Source organism: Cyclopterus lumpus, chromosome 21 (genome assembly GCF_009769545.1).
Source record: "Cyclopterus lumpus isolate fCycLum1 chromosome 21, fCycLum1.pri, whole genome shotgun sequence".
Lineage (NCBI taxonomy): Eukaryota > Metazoa > Chordata > Actinopteri > Perciformes > Cyclopteridae > Cyclopterus > Cyclopterus lumpus.
In genome coordinates this window covers 17,023,986-17,042,495 of record NC_046986.1, presented here as the reverse complement: position 1 = coordinate 17,042,495, position 18,510 = coordinate 17,023,986, and the positions used below count along the sequence as shown (strand labels likewise).

The following is an 18,510-nucleotide window of genomic DNA, read 5'->3' as shown; positions in this document are numbered from 1 at the left end:
CTGTCTAATTGACTGTTCGCTAAACCCCTCGCCCAGACAGTGATTATCAAATCAAAGCTTAGCAACAACTAGGCATCTGTCAAGCTTTATATTTCTGCACATGCTGAATCAAGTGTGTTATGTCGTAGCCCTTCCAAAACCCACGAGTAAACGTAGAAGGAAGTGTTTATCGTAAGATGCAATCGTTAGCTTGTCTCGATAACTAGCTTACTACTTACTGTCACATTGCTTTCAAGGCTTACAGGCACATCATTGCCCAGCAACCTAAAACTAAACTACTAGCTTAGTTAGTGGGGTTTCAAACATACAGTGTACGGTATGTTAGAATGTCTGACTTTACATTTTGCTCATTGTAATACTAGGATGGATTACAGCTTGGACTAGCTAACTAGCCATAGCTGATACAATCTGCCACCTCATCCGGTAGCCTGATTTTGTCAATGTCTAAAATCAAGAATCTATTGTTTTAGAGAATAGTGTTAAATCTGACATTGTTTTCAATGTAAATGTCATACATGTTGAGCAAGAATGTAATACTTGACAGGCCTCACAGTAATTAAGGGGGTGGGATTTAGTGAATTGTCAATTACTGCAGCAGTGAGCTGCAATAATGTCCCCTGCTGTTATTCAACTAAACACAATATATCTATATATATCTATATATATATATATCTATATCTACTGCAGGCAAAACACGTCCAGAAGTAGCTTGCTTTCCCAATATTTAAACACCAAACTGCATACTCCAAGTCATCTTAGGTCTTCATTCTTTATAAAAAAACAAAATGCTGATGCACGTATGTTTCAATTATGCTGTGTTTTTGGCTGATGCAAACGTCACAACAATCAGCTGTACATTGACAGGAAGAGGTTCATGCGATGCGTTCAGATTCGATCGAAGAATGCAAAGCCTTGATTATGCAGTGACTGACTGAGCTGGACGAAGGTGGGGAGTGTTAAGTGGTTGTATTCGGTAGGACACGGTTGCTTTTATCAGGGCAAGATCACATTGAAGGGAGTCGAGTGGAAGGAGAAATAGATGGCTAGAAGAAATCAGAGGGAAATTACAGAGGGGAGAAAGGAGGCATTATAGAAAGAAAGAATGGAGTGAAATAGAGAGGGGTTAGAGAAAGTGAGGAGAGAGGGTGGGAGGGAAGGGGAGGGAAGGGAGAGAGCTAATCCTGCCATGATATCTTTAATCCTGCATTAGAGGGTTTGTCTGAAACTTCAATACTCTGTCAACTCACCGTGAAAGAAAGCCGCTGAGAGAGAGGTTGTGGAAGGAAGAAAGACAGAGGAAGAGAATGGGAGAGAACGGAAGAAAGAACTAACATTAAAAAGAAAAGAAAGGTTAAAAAAAAGAGGAAATGGCGGGGAAAGTAGATGGAGATAAAAGAGAGCAATAATGAAAGGACAGACGCAGGAGATGTGCAGAGAAAGACACAGAACCTCAAGGAAACCAGTGAGCTTAATTTTGTCTTTAAAAAAAAAAAAGTTCAGAGGAACTCTTTAAGGGTTTAAAATTGGCTTTGATTGTAAAGCTGTGCTCTAAGCAGCCTGAGCAGAGAGCCTTTGCATCAGTGGATTAAGACACGGATGATTTCTTGGGCTGCAAAAATTGACCGTTACTTTGCCTTTTTTTTTGCCTTCATCTAAAAGGGGAACAAAGGGGAATTTTTCTCAAGAGCACAACTCCCAACCTGAGCTAAAGAGTGTGGCTTTCAAGGAACCTTGGTTACTAGAGTTTCTGAATCACTGATCTTTTTCTCATTCAAGGTCTAACACTTCACACATCAACAATCTTTCCTCGATGAGATAAAGTGGAGCTGTAAGTGTGAGAGCTCTCTATCGTCAACCTGAAGCCAGAATTAGCTTCTTTTTTGTCTCTGTGTGTGTGTGTATGCATGTGTGTGATTAGCATGATCAGTCAGTGTGCCGGCAGCCTTCCCCTTTTTCAGAAACCTAATGCCTCCTCGGTTGCCATGGATACGAAAACCCAACACAGTGGCACACTGGTCCACGTCACACCAAAATGAAGCTGCCATTGTACTGTAACCTGAGGATCACATGAGGCGATAATCGCACATTAAATTTGCTCTACAGATCCCCTGAAGTTTCTCCATTAATGTGACATTTCGGGTCAATTAATTTATTTTATGTAATATATTTTTGTAGGATACAATTAAAATACACGGGTTGCCGTGATCCCTGATTAATTACTAAGGACACTGTATTCCTCCTCACACTTCCTCACGGAAGGGATGGAGTCAATTTAAGTTTTTGATTTAAATTAATTGAATTTAAATAATTTCCTCTCTAATTTACATCACTCAAAATCTTGTTTCAACCTCCTTCTCACCTGCAGGATTTCACACCAAAAAACCCTGTCCAGAGCCACAAACCACACACTCTAAGTGTATATAGATATATAATATATTAACAATCTATGCAGTTTAAATAGAGTTCAACTATATCCGCTTATCCGAAGAGAAACACGTTAGTTCTTATAGCTCACTTTTCAACAGGCGTCTCAAAGGAGAAACTCAATCCCTCTCACTGGGGCTCAGTCTCATGAAAACATACGTGTGTGTGAGAGCTGACACTGTTGTCAAGCTGCGAGTCATACGATACCTGCTCAGGATACAATATTCTAAGAACCTGCAAGCATTAGGTCAAATATTTAGCATACGAGGCCGGTGAGAGTTTTTACTATTTTTGGGATTGCTATTCTTGTTTTTTATTGAATTGCATTGCGGTGAACAAAAAGCAAGCGCCGCTCAAGTACCTGACAGGATTCAAAGAATGTTTTTGATCTATTCACACCCTAGGAACACACACACACACACACACACACACACACACACACACACACACACACACACACACACACAAACACACATCCAGCATCAGTCATATGGATGCAAGGCAACTATTATTGTGCTTTAACCCCCAGCTTCAACAACCTGAGTCCTTGTCTCTACAGCAACAACACGTAATCAAAGACATAGATGTGATGTCGCAACCATCCCCGATCAATGTGGACACAATGACAACATGCACAAAACACACACAAAAATATCCACAAATCATAAAAGTCTTGATATACTACTTATTTTTCAGGTCCAAGTTTGAAGAAGTTCAGTGTCACTAAAGTGTCCTTACAAATCCCCATGTTCATTTATGTGGGTCTCTGGAACAGCAGTCTGGCATCTTTTAGGTCACAACCCAGAGTTTGAAAACAAGCCATCTAATAGCATAATCTGCCCAAGACCATTTTATCTGCTTTCAGCTTATTTGAGGATAAAAGAGGGAAAAGTAAAAAAAGGGGAATGAATGGTGACCAGGAGAGGAGAGGAGAGGGGAGAAAAAAATTAAGAAAACATTTAAACAAAGAGAAGGGAATAATAAAAGACTGGTTGAGACGAAAGTAGAGAAGCAGAAAGAAGGGGGAGCAAAATATTGAAAAGGGCAGAAATAAGAAGTAGAGACTAAGAGACGAATGAAGAGAGGCTCCTTGTATGGTATTGCATGGAGACAGAGAGAGAGAGAGAGAGCGCTTACATGGTGACAGCCAATCAGGAAGGAGGAATGAATGAGGAGCGAATGTGTGCTGTTCTCTACAATTAAGAAGTAAAGAACAAAGAAGCAAGCTCTGCTTAGTTCTTTTAGTTTCATTGATAACCAAAGAAAACAACCAGATGTTCAGCCATGACCTCGTGATTGTCACCTCTGCTCCTATGTTACAGCTTTAAGCCCCATGGCACCCAATTGGGCGCCTATTTACACATCATAGTTAGACTGTGTAAAATCGTACAATAAACATGAGCAAATATATTGATGTTGTACATCAAATTAAAAAAGAGAACTTGGGCTACAAGACTCAGTAAGCCATTTCCACACAACTCAAACACCAACTGAAAGAATTATGAAAATATCATAATCATAATTTTGTCAGGAGTCAGCCCACTCAGCACGTTTTCGGAACCAGCAACCCGTAGCTCGGTGCTATCAGAAAAAGCCAGATAGTAAAAAGCAAGAGGACTCCACACAGATTCTAAATGTCTTTTCTAAATCCTTCTGCACCAAAGCATTTATGAGATATCAGCCAAAGAACACAGCAACATGAACCGATTTAGCGCTTACAGTCACAAATGTTGCTTATTTTTGCCTTTAAAAAAGAAAAAAAACATTTTTCTTCTTCTAATCAGCAAAGACTACTGTATTGTGATGTATTCAACACCATAAGTAATATAAAAGTGAAATATATGGTTTGGTACATGAGAAAATTCAAATTGCCCAAATGCCCATTTCGCCTAATTTATCTGTACTAAAACCTCTCTAACTTTGTTCTGCTTTACTTTTTCAAAGTCAAACTTTGCAGAGAGACTGATCACATATTGTGCTATGACCTCTGATGTGCTTTTCTGTTTCTGTGCATCTTTCAAAGAGATAATCATCCTGAAAGTGCTTTTTTCTCTAGGCGAACCTGGAAATTCAACTTTTGCTGTCTTTCATCTTTATTTACTCTTAACCAGTAACATATATACTAATATGTACACATCTGAACAGAAGACCACATGTGTTGCCTTTATTATAACACCAACATTATTCAAATAGCCTTTGTGGTTGCAGAGCTACACCCTTTTTAGTTTGGGTATGATATTTCGAGCAGAAACCTAGAAAATGGCTTGGGGCTTAAATTAATATATGAGCAATACAAAAAATAAAAGATTGCAGTAATTTGCTGTGCACGGTATAGGCACACTCACTGTGTTGCATACATGTATACCAGTAACAGATTCCACACATCGTGCTGCACACCATTTTAGACTGGAAAAAGCCTGTGGAAAGTGCAAATACACCCTGATAGTACTGAAATTGCACATGTTGCTATATTACGGTGCCAATGTTGTTGTAGTAAATATGTGTAACTATGTTGTTTATGTATGCAGCAAATAGTCATTTTCTCACTGAGGAACATACCAAACTACATAACCAAGAGAACCAGCCCAGCATGCAGGGAGTCATGCTGAAACAATGCAGTGGATCCAGTCAAGTTGCAACGTTGTCGCCATTATTTTATTAAATGTGGATAAAGTCCACATATCCACAAAATCCATCAATAAAGTATATCATTTTTAAGAAGTTGGAAACCATAGTTTGATGTTTTTGGAGATGATGTAATAACTAGAGGGCAGGCTTTTCTGTCAGTATAAGTGTTGTCTATGTGTATCTGTATGCAACATATAATATGCACTATCAAAGTCACTCAGGGCCAGTGCAGTGCTGCGAGCTGAGCTGAGCATCAAGCAGAAAGCACAGACATTTGGCTCAGGAAGTACAAATGGAACAGGAAGTAGGACTTACTGGTTATGCCAGGAGTTAAGGCGGGGAAAGGCTCTGGAAAAGAGAGAAAAAAAGAAATGTTATTGATGATGGTTAATAATCGATGTGTGTGATAAAGCGTCAAAGGGATAAGGGATGTTCTGAACCGCTGTGATGTAAATCTCATTCGCAGATTAAAGTTCAGATGATTCGTACGCAGTGAGTTTACGAATGTGATCGCCTCTTCACTGTAGTTGCTCTTGGATATCAATAGGACTGAGTAGAATTGTGTATACTTACGTTATTATTATTACATAATATCAGGAACTAAGGTCTAGGCGAGTGTCATATCACTCCTTAAAGAATAAACCACAAGGATACAATATGAGCATGACATGATTTTGATTGAATACATTTATTTATTTCTAAAACAGCCATTTACAATATGAAATACTGCACCAGATTAATCATATTCGGGATTTGCTTAGTCTCATTGTACAGTGGCATATTTCCATAATTAAATTGACATGGAAAAACTATGTTTCTGATGATTGTTAACAGAAATGCATCTCAATGCGGTTAAATCGCAAAACTGCAGGACGCTGCACTTTTTGTGAAGGCACGTGTTACTCCTTTTTGAGAAAATCAATAAAGATTTGTCGAGTTCCGAGATGATATAGGACTCTAAAAGCCCATAAATCTTCCTGGGTGACAGTCCTTTTTACAAAATGGAGAGAAAATAAAGAGAGGCAGACAAAAGAGTGGGTTGCATGGGTTGAGACAGGAAGCACGTCATCCCTGAATGTATTTCTCTCTCTCTCTTTGTGCGTCATTTCTGACTTGCTCTCACTTTCTTCTTTTTGCTATGTCATTTATTCCTCTCCTTCCTGTGAATGCTCTCTAACGCTCGTTTCCTAAGGTGGCACAAGAAGTGTCAAACGTAGACGAAGAAAGAAGTGGGTGGATGGAAGATAGGGGTGAAAAGAGTGAAGGAAGGGTGAAGAGAAGGGAAATAGAGGACTGGGAAGGAAGGGTGGAGGTAAGTTAAAGGGTCATGGGAACAGGGACTCAAATGTACTGCTGTTTATTATTTGCCGGAGGATACGACGTCTATTATGAAAGCGAGAGAGAAACACAGAGGGAAAACAAGAGAGAATGGCAGCACAAGTAAAGTAAAAAAGAAAAAAAGAAGAGGGGTGGGTGATGGAATAATGAGAAAAATATAGGAAAAGAGAATGGTGGAAACATATTGGTGGAAAAAGTGAAAGAGGTAAAAGTAAATCAGATAGAACGGCAGTATGCAATACTGAATTATAAGGGAAAAACAACAATTAAAGATTATTAAAGAGGTACTACAGACATTTAGTAAGTCGGGGGACTTTTGAGAGATACATTTAAATATGAATGTTCATAATTGAAGCCAAAACAAACCGCTGGATCCTTCAATTCCCATAATGCAACTCGATAGCTGCTTTTATTAGATCCGGCGTGGTAAAAGCCCTAAGTGACATTACCCCGGTGATATCATCAGTGTTATTGATAAAGCTTCCCCAAATCCTCAGAAGACGCCATACACGTGTAATACAGGCTGAGAATTCCCTCTCACGGCTTTATGTGTAGAATATCAAAATATCTGCAAAAATATACTCTCGGTTTCAGTTAAACATACCGTCAGTGTCATGGTTGTAGTTTTACGTCACTATACATTTGTGTGTGTGTGTGTGTGTGTGTTTCTGTTTGTGTCCCAATATGTGTGTTCACACCAGGCTAACTATCACTGTCCTGCTGAGTGACGGGCTGCTTCACACCAAATGATATTAATGATATTCTTCCCGCGGCAGAGAGAACAAACTGCGTTCGTCAAACAAGGAAATGTGAAGGATTTAAAAGCTAATCCTGTGGCTGCGTGCTAATTTCAGGTAAGTCGGCACTTTTCCGTTACATTAATAACAACGCTCCCTTAATTGAAGCCAATCAGCATTAACATCAGACTCAGCTCGTGTCAGTTTGTTTAGGAGAGAGACAGAAGAACGGCATGAACATGCACACACCCACACACACCCACACTCACCCACACCCACACCCACATACACATACACACACACACACACACACACACACAGACACACTCTTTTGATGCTCGATGGCCCAGTCTGATCGACTGAGAGACGCCGCCAAGGGACTGAGAGAGAAGGAGAGGAAGCAGCAGAAGAATCATAAAATGAAGGGGTGGGGTAGAATAGGAAAACACTGAAGGAGATAGAGAGAGGGAGATATGAAAGATAGATTAGTATCCATGCCCAAAGGCCGTTTGTGGCCTACTTTCTTTTTATATATTTGTTTTCATGTGTGCGTGTGTGTCTATGTGTGTAAACTAGAAACATTATGAGTTGTTATCCCTTCTCCCTCTCTGGTGAGAACATGGTGTAGAGGAGTGAGGGACTCCGACAGATAGATATTTGTATGGACAGATTGTCTGACTGAATGAAGCCTGCACGGACATCTTGATACACAGTTAGGCAGACAGGTTACTTACGTGTACACTGCTCCAGTTCGATGCTGTTGCTCATGTGGATGTTATCTATTCTGATGTGGCCTCTGGTCGGGTGATCAAAAAAGCCCTCGAATGCCACCTGGATTGTGGAATAAGAAAGGTATATTACAATAAGCTTTTCTTCATCAAACACAGTGATTTATGAACAGTTACAATGCAGTGATCTGTAAAAAAAACAACAATGAGACCACAGTGTAGTACATGTTGGTTTCCCTGCAATGAGTCCAGAAACAACACCTACCTGATACTCCTTGGGGCTCTGGGGCAGGATGGTGCGGCCCTCCCTCCAGTGAGGCCCCTGGTCTCCCTTTAGAGCCCACAGCAGCGTCTCCTCCTGGTCGTTGTCCCTCAGCAGGACCCTCAGGCTGCCCTGGGCCTCTCCCTGGAGCTGGTAGTAGAAGAGGAGGCAGAGCGGGCCTCGCTCCGGCACCACCTCAGGGCTCAGCAGCCGGGCTCGCTTGCGCTGGGTGTGGGCACCCGCATCCAGGTGGAGGTAGTTCCCTGAGAAATCTGGAGGACGGGAAGACACCGAGAGGCGGTGAATGCTTCATTATTGTATTATTGCAGGATCAATGATGTATTATAGATGAATTACTTGTAACAAATGATACATTTGTGACCTTTAAACTGATTCATCACCCCTTCTATTAGCGCAGGGATGTACGTTTACGGGTTTTGCCTGTGCTATTTGCATTTTATTCTTTTAACTGGTTCCATTATAATGAGTTTTATGATTTGTGACAGTGCTGCAGCACACAGCCAATTCACTCCTCGCTGGTGAAACTGGCCCAACGTACAGTATGATGTAATAATGCAGTGGAATGTGGTCGCTTAGCGTTCAAGCCATTACCTCCATCATCCTGTGGTACGGGGCTTAAACCGCAAATGAGACTGCCATTTCATCACGGACGCTAATGGCCATGGATACAAATGAACACACACACACACACACACACACACACACACACACACTGCTAAACAGCCCTAATCACTCTGAATGCTGACACCTTGTTCGGTTGCTCTCTTCGATTTTGCTACTTAGTCAGCACAGCCATCATACCAATACAGTTACAATGTGTGTGAACATATTCTGTGTGTGTGTGTGTGTGTGTGTGTGTGTGTGTGTGTGTGCTTCCTCTACACACTCGATCAGTTTCTTTTTTTTTACAATCTAATTCACTTCCTTTCTCTCCTCTCAGCTCAAATAATTGATGGACAGAGAGCAAAGAGTTAAAGAGAGAGAGAAAGGCAGAGCTACAATGTTTTCCCCATCCCAAACAGGACCGTAATCATTAGCTTGCTGCTGTGTTTTGGCTGTGTGTCTAGTTTGTCTATTAAGGCTGCAGAGTAAAAGCTTTGCTGGAGCTGCAAATAGTCTTTTTATCGACAGACAGACGCTGTGTGGGACAACTCATAAGGAGAGAGAAAGAGAGAGAGAGTAGAGAATCTATCTATCCATCCATCCAATCCATCCATCGATCCAATCCAATCCATCGATCCAATCCATCGATCCAATCCATCCAATCCATCCATCCATCCATCCATCCATCCATCCATCAATCTCTACCTCTGTTCTCCCTGCCTCAGCTAAGACACACAAAAACCCACTCAACAGTTTTCACAGCACATCACACTTAATGAATAATGGATTTGGGTTGAGGTAACTCTGTTTCTTCACTTGGAGGCAATGAAAAAGGGGACCTCAATTACCGCTGCTCATTAAGTACAGTTAGGGAAAGTTGCTGTGTTTTTCTGTTTCTCCTCGTTTGATCTCGGTGAACGTACAAAGGGAGGGAATTAATTAACAACTCTCCATGGGAGGGATAGGCAGGGACGTAGAATTGGCTCGGAGGGAGGGAGATGTGTTCTTGTGTGTGCGTTGGTGTCTGTTGCAGTTCAATCGTGGGTATCTTTGTGTGTGCGTGTGTGTCATTCAGTGTGTGTGTGTGTGTGTGTGTGTGTGTGTGAACACTTGTAAGAGCCTCGCGTGTGAGTTCATCTATTTGGAATCATGTAGACGTGTGCATTATCTATGTGTGTATTGTATGAGTGTGCGTAGTTTAAATGTAGTGAGTTATATTATGCGTATGTGACCTTCACTTCAACAACAAAGGTGAGCATGGGCAAAGAAGTGCACGGTAAACTCAGTAGTTAGTGTGACACAGATTCCGTTCCCGATCGCCACAAACGAAGCCAAAAAGCATCGAGTAGTTCCAACGTGGTCATGTTGCAAATGCTTCCTGCCTCAAAGTTAAGGATCAACCCTGTCTCCCTGAAAATAATTGCTGCATGTGGTTGGGTTTAGGCCACTAAGACACACAAATCATGCTTTAGAAAACAAAACGAAATGACATTGTCAGAAAATGTTTGCAGATTGATATAGTAAGAACATTTTGGGACTTCATTGAAAGGTTTTCTGCATTGCTTTTTTCTCATTCTGCAGTATATACATGTAATTTCCAGTTAATGCTGGTAATTGCTGTTGAAAAATGTTTTATGTTGTATTCCTGCATGCACATGCACACCCAACATGTCTCATTTCATGGCATCATGCTGTTGGTTGTGGATTTGTTCTTCAGTTTTCATCCTTTTCTTTTACTACCGTTTATCCCTGCTTGTGTGTTTTTGGGTGATTAGGTGTTCTTCTTTTGTTCGTTTGTCTTTGATTTGTAATAATGTTGTTTGCTTAAATAGGAGAGGACTCACTTTTGGATCCTTACGTTGCATTGTACCATTATTTCAGCTAATCTTTGGGTACAGGTTGAACAAGCTGAGTGTTTGATATGTTGTATCTCTGTGACACCTTTCAGGATCACATAAAAGTGACATAATCAAATAGTATATTATGATGTCGATTTGCATCTCTATTTACCTTCTTTCGACCCTCCCTCATTCTCATTTCCTCTCCTTATCAATAACTTAATCAGTTCCGACGACGAGTAGCATGAAGGGTTTCTTTCGATGAAAATCTCCACAGGGTATAGAATTCCAGTCTTGCCCTATCTGAGATCAAAAGAATAACTTTGGAGCTCTGTTCAGGTCAGATTTTCTCTTTTACAGAAAAAGAAAACGCTAAAAGGGCTTTCAGCGACAGGGGATGGGGATTTGATTTGCATATGGAGACAGCTCCCAGACAAGGGGCTGCGTAGTGTTGCTGTAGAACAAGACTTAACGTCATGTTGCTGTCTAACACGGACAAAGTGACGCTGCTATATCAATTACACACACACACACACACACACACACACACACACACACTCATGACACACAGCAGCCTAGTGTGATGTAGAGCCTTGCCTTATGTCACGACCCTGTCTGCTGTTAAAGGAGCAGCTCAGTCAACCATAAACTGGAGCGCTTCAGCACATAAACAGAAAGTCTTGGTGAATGGCAAGGTCGTGTGTGTGTGTGTGTGTGTGTGTGTGTGTGTGTGTGTGTGTGGGAAACAAACCCACACACCTTGAGTGTTTAATACGCGGGCAGTCCCACCTTGAGTGGTTTCCGTAAGTGTGTGTGTGTTTGGCGCCTTAGAAGGAGCTAAAGAGCCAAGGCAGCACTTCTGTCAAAGCCATCATCTGACTTATCAGAGCGCTCCGGGTGATGTGTGCGCCTTATGGGCATGCAAGTACAGGAAGTATGTCTGTGTGGGTGGGAGAGAGAGAGAGAGGTACGTGAGGCAGTGAAAGTATGTGTGTGTGTGAGATGGATAAAACAGTCTTGGTTATCCTCTTGCTGTCTTATTAAAGATGGACAGATGTGGAAAACGGCAAGTACCACTGAGGGAAATGGGAGAGGAGAGAGGTCAGCGAGGAGAGGAAGAGGTGATCACAGTGATGGAGTGAGAGTGATGGAAGTGGAAAGGGACTTAATATACTGTAGTGTGAGTTAGAGCTGAAAGAGATGACTGGAGGACTTATAGAGGAAGGATGCAATGACAGAAGCATGGCAAGCGGTAACAAGGATAAATGTAAGCGGAAATACAGTGGAAGAGACATTACGTCGGCTGGAATGAAGGACAATAAAACAGATGAAGAAGGAGAAGAAGGAAGCAGAAGTAAGGTTAGCAAAAAGATGCCACAAGAGTGAATAAAGTACAGAGATGAAGTGAAAAAGAAGGAAAATGTGGGGAAGGAGTTAAACTCCAAGAAGGAAGTTGTGGATTAAAAGCAAAGGCTGACAGAGAAGCGAGAGATAAAGTAACAAACGAGGTTAGTGAAAGTGAGACTATTAAACCTAACATTCTTTTTAAGAAACTCCAATTAAGTCACGGCCGCACACCCTTTGAGCAGATCAGAGTGAAATCCTTGCATCATCGTTGCTGTCAGTGGTTCCTCCAGCACCGGGATCTGCAACTTACAACCACTTTGCTCTTAATTAGCCACAAAAGTCTTCAAACATCCCAACATGACGGTGCTCTCTCTTCTGTGTTTAAAGAATGAGAAATGTCTTGAAATGAAGAATAGCCAGCAAGATGAGGACTTGAATGTAAAAGTTTACACAAAGTTTGAATGTGTTCTTTTGGCTTCTCAGCGTTTAGACAGGGAAGTTTCTACATTGTGTTTGTGAAGTTTGATGATTAATATGATACATGACTCTATCTAAAGATCAGAATATGTCCTTGCTTGTAAGTATTTATACTATACTATATAATATATTTTTTAATAGTATTATTATTTAATATTGTATTAAAAAGTGATAAATGGATCAGTCCCAAATCCCTGCAGCATAAATGAGCGTCGTCAATACATATTGCTGTTTTAAAGGCAAGCTGCTGAACCATTACATATTCAGTGTTATTTCTGGTGGATAGTCCCTTTAAATGTTTGTCGTTAAACTGGCTTCCACAACAATACACGTGCATTGTTGGTCATTTGGATGCGATTGTTGGAAGCTGCAGAGGAAATGATTTAAATGTGTATTGATTCAATCCGGAAAAAAACACATTTCCAGCACAGATTCTAAACTCGCTCCATGATCCATTTGTGTTCATGGCGACGTCACATTTGGGGACTGACTGACCTGAAACTCCAGCAATGCAGTGTCATAAAAAGAACAAGAGACAAGCGACATGGATTTCTCAAACCATTCGATATCACTTGGGAAATGACTTTGAGTTTGCAACAAACCAGCACTCACTGTCTGATCCCAGCGCCAGGTCCTGCCTCGTCCCATGAGAGCCGTGTCCCGTTGAACTGCTGCTGGCCGTGTGCAGAGACCAGCTCACACCTGACTGGGGATCAGCCGACCAGCCGCACAAGCTCTGCTCAAAGTCACAGACGGCCGACAGGGACGGGGTGGTGGCTGTCGGTCGTGGGAAGAGACAAATAGTGAATAAAAGCGTCCGATAGAGCACCTGCGTTGACTAACTGTGTTCATGCAATACGACGTCTCGATATGTATGATATATTATGCTGAATGCATATTATGAGAGTAAAAGAGAGATAATGTGGAAAGAGAATGAGCTTGACAGAAGGATCTGCGGAGAGGATCAAAGAAAGCGTACATAGATGCAAAATGGATGGATAGAAAGTACTACGGTAAAGTGGGTGTAGATACAAATCAGTAGCATATATCTGAAAGCATGGGAAATACATTTAAAAAAAAGACAGTAAAGAAAATAGAATGTTTGAAATGCCCTGTAGTAAGGTTATATGTTATGTATTAACAAAATCCATCAACAAGGACCATTTTAAACTACATCCCGATACCTTTATCCCCCGTAAGGCTACCCGGCTGACAGTCACTGACATGTTCCTGTTAAATCATATTCTCAATATGTGTTTGTGTGAGAAGGTGAGATCCTGGCTGTGAGAGCTTATTTTCACTCAAGCAGAGCTTCCTGTGGGACCCTTGCATCTAACAGACTTCAAAGCCCAGAGGCCCTGTGGTGTATGATGACATCATGCATTTGACCTTAAGAGTGTGAGCGTGTGCGGACGAGAGACAGAGACGACATTTATGCATTTGTGCTTGAAAGAAATCTGCATGAATGCGTGTGGAGATCCTCTGCGTGAGAGGGCTTTAATTAAGTGTGTGTGTGTGTGTGTGTCTGTGTGTTTACCTGGTCTCATTGCAGCAGTGGTCTGGTCCACTCTGGGCAGGGTGGGGGTCACAGTGTCAGGTACAGTGGTGATTTCTGTCATCATGAAAAAAACAAGAAGGTTAGAATAAAATAGAGAATAACTGAATGACGTTTCAGAAGATATCAACACACAATGAAATAAATGTGCTAAATGTTGCATGAGCTTTCATGTGGAAATCAACATTCGGTCTTGTATTCGTGTATGATCCATAATAAGGCCTTGAGTTGAGCTGCTTTCATTTTCTTCAATTAACTTCCAACACACTCAAACTGTCTAAGTAGATACAATACTGGAATTAGAATAACCAAAGTATAAATATTCACAATTTGCTCTACAGCTACTACACATCACACTGGAAAATAGTAACATTTTAACAGTGCAACAGCAACATTTGAGCAAAGTAAGATTAAGATATTACACAGTAACTAATGATGTTTGAACACACTTTGCTGTTGTTTTCCAGAACTGTGTATTAAGACTGAAGTTTGTCATCATCCAGGCGGTGACACAGTTAGCTGAGGCAGTGAGCTGGCACTCGAAGAAGAAGAATGTGCCACGCTGCTCATTTTACCCACTGCAGGTTGCCACACACACACACACACACACACACACACACACACACACACACGCTACGATGATAGATGCTGCACTCACACTGACCTTGGTGCACCCAGCAGCATGCGACCAGTGTATGATAGATCAAACAGAGGCACACACACACACACACACACACACAGTCACAGACACACACATACACATACACTCACACACACACACACACACACAAGCGCGTCAGCAGTGCGGTATGCCATCGTAACCTCAAGACCTTCTGGTCTTAATAAGCAGTTTTCTACAGTTAGTTAAGGTTCCTTAAACGGCCCTGAATGCTCCCTCTCGCTCACGTGTGAAAGAAAGCCGATACGTTGACGTAAGGGAACAGAAGATTGTCTGGCTGTCGCCGCAAACCTCTCGCCGAATTATTCCTAGAAATGACTGCTTTCTCTCTCATTTTCTGCCATCCATCTCATGTTCCGTCTTTCATTTTTCTTTCCTCCCTCCATCTGTCATGGGGCCGTGCAATTCTCCTCCCTCTTTCGCTCCTCTCTCTGTCATTTGTCACAATAAATCTGACCACGTTCAGTTCTCCCGTGCAAAACCACCATCAACACCACAAAAAGCTCTTTACACACACGCACGCACACACACACACACACACACGCACACACGCACACACACACACACACACTTGATCTCTCTTTTTCTGTACCTCTCCGTCGTAGAAGCGAAACCCTATCTAGATTTTTTTTCTTTCTCTTTTACCACAACCGCAATTTTCTTCTCCATAACTCTTTCTCTCGCTCTCTTTCTGTCATCTCTCTCCCCGAAGCGTATTTTGATTTCCACGTGTTCTTTGCTTTTGTCTGCCCGCAGACCTTTCTCTCTCTTGGTTAAGATTGCGTCTCTTTCTTTTGCTCTTTTTCCTGCCATCTCTCGCCCTCCTCTCAACCTTTTTTAGCACGATCTCCATGAGCTGTAACTCTGTCTCGTGGAGTTATTTTATGTTGGTTCTAACCACCAGCTCAGTAAATCAAAGACCACTGTTGATTAACTGCTTGTTTGGTTGTTCTAGATGTTTCTATGATTGACTCTTGTTTAGTCCTAACCTTTGCTAATAGCTTTGAGTTCGCTGCAGCTCTAATGTGTATTGTGTATGTGCATAACTTTATTGAATTGTTAACACAGTCTACTCATAGTGAAAGTATGCAGGATTATTATGTAAGGCCAAACAGAGAGGCCTCATGTTGCCGTCCCAACACGCACACGTAGCAAGCAAACGCATGCACATACATATACAGAATTAGATATCAACATCGGATAAGTAGCTCCCAGCTGCTGACATTAAGCTGTTTTAATTTGGTGCCCTTTACCACTGTAATTAGCCCCCCATATGGAGGGACGAGGGGGAGGAATGGAGATGAGAGAGGACACACACAGACACACACACACACACACACACACACACACACACACACACATACACACAGAGAGCGAGAGAGACATGGAGAGGGGGACACAACCTTTTCAACCTCTCACCACCATTTTCCTAATTAGTGACCACACACAGCTCCTGTCAGCCTCCCATTTCTAACTCCATCTCCTCTCAACCCGTCTAATCCAATTTTGCTATCTGTCTGTCGTCTCCTGTTATTTCTCCCTCTCCCCATCCTCTTCATCATCTCCGTTTTCCCCGCTCCTATTTCAGGGCCCTCTGTGTAGCTACAGTAAAGGTCAGTAAACTAATAGCAAGACATTACTTTATGCTCATTTTAAGCGTGTTACCGAAGTTATCATGTCATACACTTTTTACACTACACGTTGTCTTTGTATCTGCTGAACTAAATGTGATTAAACAGACCCGTGCATTTCTAAAGTGTGTTGAGTCACTTCTGTGGGAAAAGTGATGATTGATAACATTAGGATTCAAACTAAAAAAGAAACAGCAATCTTTTCATCTGTATTCTGCAGATGGGTCATCTCTCATACACACACCTCAAACTGAGAAACAGAAGGTGTTCGGTTTGGTTAATCGCACACACACACACACACACGCACACACACACATACACAGATACACGCGCACACACCCACACTGTCATAGGCCCAAGGGCTCATTGTAAAGATGCTGACTGAGCAGGGCGAGGCGGAAACAGAGAGACGAAAAACTGTTCAATTATGGAAAGAGCTCTGGGTATAAATCTACCTCTGTCAGCCTAAATAATGACTACTGACACAGTGTGTGTGTGTGTGTGTGTGTGTGTGTGTGTGTGTGTGTGTGAATAAGAGAGAATGTTGTCCCTACTCAAATTATTGGTGACACGGTGCATGTGTGTCTTGGTAGGAGTTTCCTTTTCTTAATTATTATATTGTTGACTGAAAGGCAGACTCACTCTGTGTGTGTGTGTGTGTGTGTGTGTGTGTGTAGTTGTAAAAAAACAATTCTTTAACAACTATTTTACCACTGGCTAACCTGTCTGCTGTAGGTATCTATTTACTTAAGAGTTCCTTTTAAAAATAAATGTTCAAGTGATTAAAAACTGTATCCAGCAGCACTATCTATAACAGGATATACCTGGTAGAAACATTATTGCTACTAAATATTTCCATCCAAATTCCATTTTTATCGGCAATGCAAAAAAAAAGTATACATTTGGAAGGAGTAGAACATGTGTTCTTGGGGAAAAGGGGAACTTGGAAATTAAATTTGAGTTAAGGCACTACTAAGTATGACATCAAATGAGACGCGATGGTGGAAAACATGAGCGTTTTCAGATGAAAATCATTGCCAGCGATCTGAATGGCAAAAGCGCAGGTTTGATTTATATGTAGCTTAAAGCGCTCGACTAATTATGGCTCCCTCTTCTGTAGATAAGTAGGCGGGAAAATGAGTTCTTTACAGCAGGAAACTCTTTTGAGACTAAATGCCTAATTAGCCCATTGTACAGCATGCTACCAATAATATCTGTTTTTACGGTAAGTGCTGCACTGGACCACGAGTTTTACTGCCTGGTTCACGGAGAAGGAGAACGTCTGCAGCCGGTCACATGTATCGGTGGTATCAGACCAAGCACCAATGATAGAGCTTGGCTAAAAAGAGGCAAAGCAGAGGAGCTCTTCATGTCAGGGAACTACTGACAGTGAATTGCTTGTTAGTCCACTGTATAATCAAAGCACCACAAGGTATGCGACTGCAACTGTAGCCTTAAGTGTGAAGCCGAGTTCGACAACAACTGCGATGATAAAAAAGAAGCTGCCGGCAATGAATGGCTAACGACATCAGTGAACAGTAGTCAGCTGCAAAGGAAATGAGTTTAAGTGTGGCAAAAAAGCCATTACACTAAGTACGCCATTAACTCTGCTGGACAAAAGAAAGACAGCGTTCTAGATCATCAAGTAGTAATATGTTAACAAGGATATGGTTTAAACAACAAGGCCCAATCAGTGGTTTCTGGCTATATTCAATTACAGGTATATCGATAGACTGTATGTACGTTTTGGGTCATGAATGAAACGCGTGTGTGTGAGTGTGTGTGATTCTCTGCACATAACAATACATCTATTGTATCAGGATTAACTTGCATCTGGTTTTAAATGGGATCCCAGACCCATTTAAACATCACTGAAAACTTTAGGTTATTTGTATGTATTTTTATGTATTAGGGTAAAAGACTCGAGAATGATTGCAGGTTCTTATCCTGTGTTATGGATAGATGGCTGACTGCATGAATGGATGGATGAGGGGATGAGGGGATGGATGGAAAAAGAAAATAGATAAGGAAATAGAGAAAAGGAGGCAGGCACATTTGGAAAATACTGCAAAGAGGTGGCGGGCCAAAGCTAAATATTTATGTTGGAAAAAATACAAGCATTTTTGCACACAGACACGTATATAAACACACATGCAACCACAATGAAGCAGTACTCAAACCTGAGTGTTTCCATGTGTGATGCTTCAAGAGGGACGAGATGAACTGAACTCCTCTTGAAGTG

At 41.5% G+C, this 18,510-nt stretch overlaps 1 protein-coding gene across 2 annotated transcripts in view; it reads right to left on the bottom strand.

Annotated features, from left to right (window-relative positions):
* The window catches only part of LOC117750038 (neuropilin-2-like), an 89,976-nt gene that overhangs the window by 10,676 nt on the left and 60,790 nt on the right, over positions 1-18,510 (bottom strand). For both annotated transcript variants that reach the window (XM_034560886.1, XM_034560885.1), the window contains exons 12-16: positions 13,941-14,015; positions 13,016-13,180; positions 8,121-8,389; positions 7,862-7,958; positions 5,368-5,400 (exon numbers count right to left, since the gene is read on the bottom strand). In XM_034560886.1, coding sequence (XP_034416777.1) covers positions 5,368-5,400; positions 7,862-7,958; positions 8,121-8,389; positions 13,016-13,180; positions 13,941-14,015 — 639 coding nt within the window. The remainder of the gene's footprint in view (positions 1-5,367; positions 5,401-7,861; positions 7,959-8,120; positions 8,390-13,015; positions 13,181-13,940; positions 14,016-18,510) is intronic.